Below are 8,857 nucleotides of genomic sequence, written 5' to 3'. Positions count from 1 at the left end.
TTCTACAGGATTCTTATAAGTTATTGCTGATGTAGGGGCATAAGCATTAATAATATGTAGTGGGTGGACTTTATTATTATAAGTTATACAAATGGTCAACAGAGCAAGGCGATCAGAAGTGGTTTTAAAAACACAATCAATTCCTCTCTTAACAAAGATACCTACACCGTGATATGAATTGCTACAAGCTGCTTTAAAAAATGTATATGAATTGGATTGATCCGACCTTGGTAGTTTGACCTCTTCTGGACCTCTAATCTTTGTTTCTTGCACAGCGATGATGTCAAGATTGTATCTTGTGATGTCTTCAATTAATTAATTCAAGTTGTTTTTCTTCTTTGGAAATCCCACGACAGTTAAGAGTACCGACTTGAGGAGAGTAATATAATGAGGAGAGTAATATATTAGTACCACCCCGGAACACATCACATCAACGATTCATTTACCTCGATGTTAGCAACAAGCAAAAGTCACGTGACCATCCGTAGCATATATCAATTGCCAAAAAGCTATACAAAACATTTGTTTAGGCCTAGGCTATGGTTCCTTACACTACAGCGCGGCGGGATGCGACGTGTTCTTTATACTTACTTCCATGGATTCAGGTTTTCGAACGTTCTGTCCATAGGTATGATTTGAAGCATCGACGCACGACGGGCTAAATACGGAAAGTCTTATCAAATGTAGGCCTTTATTCGAATTGTTGCCAGTTTTAAACATAGTTATATTATAATGTTGATTGTTGTGTAACATTATCATCTAGACGAGTCCACTATTGCTTAAGCATTGGAAGTTTTATGTCTTGCCTAAGCAGGTATAACTAGCCTAACGGTGTTGCCCTAAATAGGGCTTAATGGTCAACGCCAAACCTTAATTAAAGGTCTAAAGTTAAACAGCGACGTATACATATTTCAATGAGCGCACGTAGTCTAACGCTAGGCAAGCCGACCTACCAATTGAAAAGTGGGTAGCCTATGTAAGTTAGCGTAACGCCAGGCCTAGTCTATCTACTGCTGTAGTGCTCGACCATAAACTTACTGCGTAAGCTTGTTAAAAACTACATGTAGCAGAAATGATATTTACAGCCCGGGTCCAGCATGCATACACAGTCTATTTTAGGATAAGGTGCAGGCTTAAGGCACTCCTAACGATAGCCACACACAAAAAACTTAGCCTTTATTGGAACCGCCATGTGCAGTAGGCTAACCTAGGCTAGTATAATATTACCACTACCAGGTAGCCCAATATTATTGTTTGTATTTAGGCCTAAGCTAGTTAGTAGTTGTCTATAGTGTTTGGGTTAGCTGGAAAAGGAATGTAACAAAACCACACTACTTAGCCTATAAAAGATTAGCCTTAGTATATAGAAGACTAGCTAGTGCTTTTACACTAGGCCTATAGAACCCGATCTGATCTCAAAGTCGATATCAAGACAAGTGTAACTATAATACAATTCAGATCCTCCAATTTGATGCTGGCTGGATCTGTTCTGGATGTCGACATGGGTGCAGATCCTGGCGAGGACAGCGGGACGCATCCCCACCAACTTTTTCAGTGGTGGGGACATGATATACCGTGTCCCCATCAATTTGTCTTGACCAACATTGCATTTCAAATTCCCCTTGTTTTGAACTTTGGGGTAGTTTCATTGTGCAAATGACATGCTGTAAAAGACAAAAATTATTACTATTGACACTGTTAGGCGTGACTTCTAGCTCCGCTGAAGTATTAACACATTCAATCGTGTGAAACATAATCTATACACGAGACTCGTAAATTGTGGTCAGCAAAACGGACTGAACAGAACAATCGTTAACAACTCACACTGTGTGTTGCCAATTTGAGCTAGCTTCAAGTCCAGCTTTTATTTTATTATATTTATCCACAGTTGTTAAATATAGGACAGAAATCGCATTTGCGGCAATCTATAACTGTTTTCTAAGAGAGGATATCAGACCCATCGTATACAAAAGTCTACTCAGATTATTTTTCACCTGATTTTTTTTCTCCAGACGCCCATGTATTTCCCCAAACTAAATTTCTAAGCCGTGAGATCTAAAACTTAAGGAGGTTTGGGACCATCATTGGGTCTGGGAAGTGTTATTTCCGGCGATCTGGGAGGTATATTTGCCAAAAATTTCTTGTACACTAGCGTGAACCCATGGTCTCATCCCCTAAGCTAGCATCAACAGAGAACAGACACGCGTCCCCACCATTATCCAAGACTAATCTGCGCCCATGAATGTAGAAATCAACCACTATAGTCCAGTGTAGGATTTTCATGGTCGTCGGAAACGACTAGAAATTACGTCCGACTACCAAATCTTTCAAAATGTTGTGCTTGGTAGTCCTTTGGACAACCAAAAATATGAAAGCTTTGAAGAATTATTGAGCCTAATTATATTTCATTAAAAACGAAAGTCAATTCAATTATATAGTTTCTGAATAACACCCAAACCGTACATAAATTAATTAAAAACATTTGTGATATCTTAACTTTACAACATCGTAAATCTGTACACTAATGAAGTCGCCTAACGTTAGTTTCTAATAATGTACCCAGAAAACAAAATGAGACTCGTGGCTAAATGTCAGTGCAATGCATTTTGAACGGTATTGTAGCAACAGCCGATCAGACACTGACAGTCTATAGGCCGTGTGAAAATGCATTGCTGGACAATGGGGGAAATCTAGCCTATACCGCTGAATTTGTGACGCAGTTATAAGATATCCATGGAATACTTTCATTATTGCTGTTATCTTCGACCACATAGTTGCCTAACAGCACAAAGTCAATGGGGGAAATCTAGCCTATACCGCAGAATTTGTGATGCAGTTATAGGGTATCCATGGAATACTTTTGTTATTGCTGTTATCTGCGACCACATGGTAGCTTTTTTTGAAACACAATGGGAAAATCTTGCCTAACCATCTTTTTTCAAGATAAAAAAATTAAAACAATCCCACTGCGTAGGATTCGGGTAATAAATAAGGAACCGTGTAGTATCGCGTCGGGCGGGTACTCGGAAACCCTGTGTAAACTCTATTTGTAAACAGTACACAATAACATGGTTATATGGTAAACTAATGAAGCTTTGGTTGACACAAACAGATTAAGCACCAAAATGTTTTGTATTATTTGTGTTCATGTCCAGACTTGGTGGAAAATTTGGAAGGATTTCCAAGTTTTCCTTTGGACAACCTCAAGTTCCTGAAAATATAGTATAGTGTAAATGCAGATAAATGATAAGCGCATCGTTTGTTTGTCTATTGGGAAGACTTGGGTGGTGCATGAATGCCATCGGTATTTGTTCGCTTCGCCGATCTACCTTCTTCGCTTCCAACGTACATTACTCAGCCAATACCCAGCTGTAGGCCTAGCCTAGCAAAGGTATTTCACTGTTGAGTCAATGTCAGATAGGGGTATACAGTCTTTCATTATATGTACATGTACAATACAGTACTGTAGCACATGCACAACTAACAGCAACTATGGCAATGTCACTGCTTTATTTTGCTATCCGCACTTGCTCAAAAGACACTCCCAGTCCCATAATGCTGACAACGTCTGGTAAGATACATGAGAGGATCTGAGTAGGACTCTCTGGATCAAGGCTTTGTTATACCCTGGAGAGATAACAAGTGCAAACATTATCAGTGGATCTGATCCGGATCTAGTGTAAAAGCAACCTAGCAGAACCCTTTGAAATAACAGGTTTCACTAACTAAGCCAACAAACATTCTGATAGTGAAAGGGCAACTTTAAGTAAGGATGCTTTCTTTTTTCTACCACACTGGGTGCTCTTGGTAGCAGGAAGATTAGTATATATCCTACAAGGGTTTATTTTATTAACGACACCTTCTCCATACACTACTTAAGTACAATTTGTTTAGCCTAATCATCATCAAAGTGAAACTTTTATCTACAGTTTACAAGGTTGTTAGCACTTGATTTGAATTTGAATTTTGCTTATTATGTGATAAAATGCTACATTCAAACTGAAGGCTCTTTTAATCTCCAGAAAATCTTATAAATACTACATCAATGATCATTCAGAGCATTTATTTTGCCCTGCGGTGTGTGACTGACCATTAATATTTCCTAAAATTTGATAACCAAAAACAAAATCATATTGTTTTCAAATATTGAAACTGCAGACTGGGAGAAAGGTGAAGAATTCCCCCTCATGCTAAGTTTGAGTAGCGTACTGGGTAAATATGCGGGAGCTGTACTGAGACACTGTGGTCCAGTTGCTGTATTTAAAGGAAACACAAACCCAACCATCATGTTCAGTCTTAAGGATATAGATAATTGCCATCAGCAACTTTCCCAAACAGCTAAGAAAAATCTTAGTTTAGTTTGGAGACTTAATATTTCTTCACAGTTCACAATCAAGTCTGAAGACTTGATCAAGCACAAGTATGACATCAACAAGCCACATGTGCTTATTTGAATTTATTTATTTTACATATCGTCAATTTAAATTGGTATATGTCGATTTAAATTGGTATATGTTGAATTAATCGTCATCTACCAGTTTAAATTGATGAGATATCAATTTAAATTGACAGAAGTCAAGTTAAGCTGCTAGGAACTTGGTATATGTGTTGATTTAAATCGGCATATGTCAATACCCCACGATTTGAGACTGATGACCAGCCATAGTTGTTCTACATGTTAGCCTTTTGGAATTTACACATGCTTATAGTGAAAAACAAAGCAGTAGAGGCATCATAACAGTGTAAGGGAACTTTATTAATTACATGAACGGAAAATGACTCAAATGTCATATATAGCAATGCTTTGGAGTGTGGTTTACCCAAGAGGAATTCATGAACTTCTGGGTTGTGTTGACAGCCTTGTTAATTTTTGGATTGATCTTACTACAAAGCCTTTATCTCTCCAATTTGCATACAATAGGCAAATGGACAACAACAGGAATTTGGACGACTCACAAGAACCTCTATTTAGTAAGCAAGGCCACAGTCTAAAGGAAAACTTGATACAAGATGTGTACTCCATATTGGTACAAAAGAACCAAGCTAACATCGAATGTAGACGAAAACCAAGATGCTTTAGTCATGGCAAGATAGTTGGTAACTATATTTCAAGTGTAGTTTAGCTGAGAGAAAATTAATGTAGTTTATGGTATAAGGATACAGTATGTACGAATACATCTCTCAGTTTTCAGCAACGTTTGTTCGTAGAAACAAACTGGAGTGGTCAAGAACAGCCAACAGGAATTAAATTTGTTAGTATTGATTCACTATATGTTAGGAAATTGATGGATCATGCAAAGTTGTTGGGTTACTACAAAGTGACAGGTATTTTGTAACATATTTGATTTATTGGTCGATTTTAGTGTAGAATCGTGACAGGTTCTGGCAAATACCATTTATACATGACAATTTGTTTCCCTCCAGAGGGTGTGCTTTTAATGTGTGACTACTTCCAGCAACGTCAAGAGGCAAGATATATAGCCATTGTACTAGTTGAGAGGTAAGTTCATCCCAATGACTTCTTAAGTTAGTAGGCCTAATGACTGTAACAACCGTTTTCAGATGATTTGCAACACATTCAATTTTATTTGAAACCATTGTGTTTATCCAGGTAGTGTACACTGTAACGGTACGCACAGTGACATTCCACAATCTACGTAGAATTTCATTCTCAGTGACAAATATTCTTCTGTATTTTTTTCTGATGCCTGTAAGGTCTAGCAATGGTTTTAGGTCTGTAAGAAAGTATGAACCACAGCAGTTTCTGTTTGTCTTGGTTCTAGATTCTTATCTGCCAAATGTGCAATCTTGTTTGGCGAATTGTCTGCATCAACCCAACGTAAAAAGGACAAATTCTTGCAGTGGAGAAACTTCATGGAGTCTCTCAAGGAACAAGCCTTTCTCTACATAATAGCTTGTTGTCAGATTGCGTTCAAGATATGCTGTCATCAACAGGTAATCATTGAATCAATCAGATGATGGCTGGGCTCATATCTCATAGTTTGATTTTAATATCTCTATATTTAGCTTTCATACATGTGCTCAAATGCACATGCAAACACAGATTTGATGCCTTACTGATGAACACTGTAAAAAAGCCACTGTCATAGGTAGCACCTTTCGAGGTGGGTAAATGAGGTAAGGGAGAATGGGCTTTGAGATTAAGTCATGCCACACCGTCTGTACCCCTTCTCTTTCTCACTCACCTCATTTATAACCACCTCAAAAGAGGTGGGAACAGTGCACTAGACTTATGGGTGGGAGACTTAAGAGATAAGGTGGTTGGGGGGGGGGATGGTGTGGACTAAGTTATTGTCTCTGTGAAATTATTCATCTACTTTTGTCATGATACCTTGGTTAATTTATGATTTGTTGTTACAGACAGTATCAAATAAACAGAACGTTCAGCTCATGCAAGGAATCACTTCTACGTCCACTGTCAACAATATTGCACTTTGTGAGCTTGATGTGCTGCAAAGTGTCAACTATGAGCTGCCTTTTACCACTATTCTCACCTTCACTGAGACTTTGCTTGGAATGCTGGGTGAGCAATGAGCAACCTTTATCAACAACAAAAATGTTTAAATGTATGGGCTACCCTGACTATATTGGGATTTGCAACTGACAAACAGTGTACCTTATGTGTGTCTTTGTTTCTATTGAACGTGCATGGTCTTGAGTGTCACTACGTTTCGTCTGGCTTGTTATTACATAATCATACTCTAACCAGATTCACTCAAGTAATCTTTGCAATGTTCCATTTTAACGTCATAAAGTACATAATCCAGATGAAACTATATGTAATATCGGCAAATTCAGAAAATGGAGAGGGTGAACTATACTCTTTTGACAAAAGGTCTACGAATCATGTAAATACGGAGAAAACTCATAAAGTTGTCTTTGTACACAATATTTTCATATTCTACAAACGTGAAATATAAAAGTTGCCAATTTGATGTTTTGTAAAAAAAGTACCACTTGTGAGCAATAATTGTGTGCAATCATTTGTCAAAGAAAAAAGGACAAAACATTCAGGGTATAAGGCACACAACAAATGCCTCATGTGAGGGATACCCCAAGCCCACATGGGATATCTATCTCAGTTTATATAGCTTTAATTAATGTAAACGCCAAAAGCCATATAATCAATAGGGTCCAAGGCCAAAATTAACCAAATATGTGTCAATAATTCTTAAACCATTAGGTCAATGGAATTCAAACTTGGTTGTGTGCCTGCGTGGGCCTTACTCCATGTCTTGAAGTCACAGACTCAAAGGACAGTGGAAAGAACAAGGGAAACAGCATTTAGGTCATTACAAGCACACTAAAATGACAAAATGTCAAATCTCCTAAGTCTACGTAGGATATCTAACTCAGTCCATTTGGAATTATTTAATGAAAAATGTCAAAGGTCACATGGGAAAGGCGGAAGGGGTTTCAAAACTTTGAGAAAATGTGTTGCTAACTTCTCTGAACCCTTATCCTAATCAATTTCAGACTTGGTATGTGACTGTCTGCTGTTGAGCCCTTCTGAGTGTTGGACATATAGGTCAAAGGTCTCTAATATAATAAAAATGTTCTTTGAGTTATTGTGCACATGCCAAAATAATTTTAAAAAAAGTATGGAAGTGCCATACTCAAATATTAGATAATAACATTATATGTTTGGAGGGAGTGTTATGTAACACAAAGTATTAAAGGCCATGAGGTCGACAAACTTCAAAGGTTCAAAAAGATGTGCTGCAGCATACACCCAACTTGTAGGGCGAATGTGCTGCAAATTTGGTGTATGTATGATAATGTGCCTTCGGAATGAATATTCATAGATTGCCTTCAATCCAAGTGCAAGAACTGCATTAGTTTGTGTTAAAATTTTTGTCGTATGTAAAATGAATGTATGAGATGCTGTATGCATAATGAATGTATGATGATGTGTGTATGAGTATGTGACTCCCCTAGTAAACAACAAAATTTCAATAAGTGCCTATTGATTAAACTTCATATTTGGTATACTAGAACCCTATTGAAATTGATGAAGTAATGTCCGGAAACTTCTTAAACACGATAATCCGAGAAGTGCCGCTTGGTAAACCTTAACACCCCTGGTACATCGATCTCCCTTTATGTGTAAAAGATGCCTCTTGAAAATTGGCGGGGTTTATGGTTAAGGTAAACGCAGGTAAAAACACAATACTACCTTGCAAAAAGGACACACATGCTAAATTTTTCATTAAATCAGGATTGTATGAATCTTTTGCTAACATTGGAGAACAACGCCTTCTTCATGAGGATATATATGAAGAAAACAACATTCTTTCAGACTGCTCAACATGCTAGCCACAAAAAAACCAGATCCTTATGATAGCATATCAAAAAAAGATGTGCTCCGGCTGCTGTTTGGCACTTTTTCTGATATAGGAGAACAATTGGGCGGATTGATATAGACTCTTATAGAAGTATGCCGCTATAATGAATTCATACTTGGTGTGTACATCCACCAAGAGCTCCATTGCTTTTGTGTAAAAAGCTGAAATCTTAAACACAATAACTCTAGAAGAGAAATTTGGATTAAGTTAATATGTTAGACTCTATATGTTGATCCCTCATCATGAATACATAAACCTGTTATTTTATGTGGATGTCAAATGGTCAGTAAACAGGGATCGATGTCTGGTAACCTTGTGAACACGATATTCTCAAAAGTGAAGTTTGGATGACAAGTGCTTTGTGTGTCAATGTTAGCTCAGCATGGTAAGTTATATAATCCTGATGGCTTATTTGGAGATTAAAGATCATTTAAGTTAGGTCAACAGAGATATAAGCCTGAAAACATATACGATACATCCAAACGTAAAGC

The 8,857-nt window shown here is 37.5% G+C and overlaps 1 protein-coding gene across 6 annotated transcripts in view; it reads left to right on the top strand.

Annotated features, from left to right (window-relative positions):
- Positions 1 to 442: 442 nt before the first annotated feature.
- LOC139964842 (cyclin N-terminal domain-containing protein 1-like) overlaps positions 443 to 8,857 on the top strand; it is a 30,794-nt gene continuing 22,379 nt past the window's right edge. Inside the window, exons 1-5 of one of the 6 annotated variants that reach the window (XM_071966860.1) lie at positions 443 to 628; positions 4,922 to 5,097; positions 5,425 to 5,500; positions 5,784 to 5,955; positions 6,382 to 6,544. In XM_071966860.1, the coding sequence (XP_071822961.1) occupies positions 540 to 628; positions 4,922 to 5,097; positions 5,425 to 5,500; positions 5,784 to 5,955; positions 6,382 to 6,544 (676 nt within the window). In that variant the 5' untranslated portion in view covers positions 443 to 539. The other 5 variants (XR_011792107.1, XM_071966859.1, XM_071966862.1 and 2 more) reach the window with 5 other exon arrangements.

Source organism: Apostichopus japonicus, chromosome 23, assembly GCF_037975245.1.
Source record: "Apostichopus japonicus isolate 1M-3 chromosome 23, ASM3797524v1, whole genome shotgun sequence".
Taxonomy (NCBI): Eukaryota; Metazoa; Echinodermata; class Holothuroidea; order Aspidochirotida; family Stichopodidae; genus Apostichopus; species Apostichopus japonicus.
Note: the sequence above shows the minus strand (reverse complement) of the source record. Positions and strands in the feature narration are given on the sequence as shown.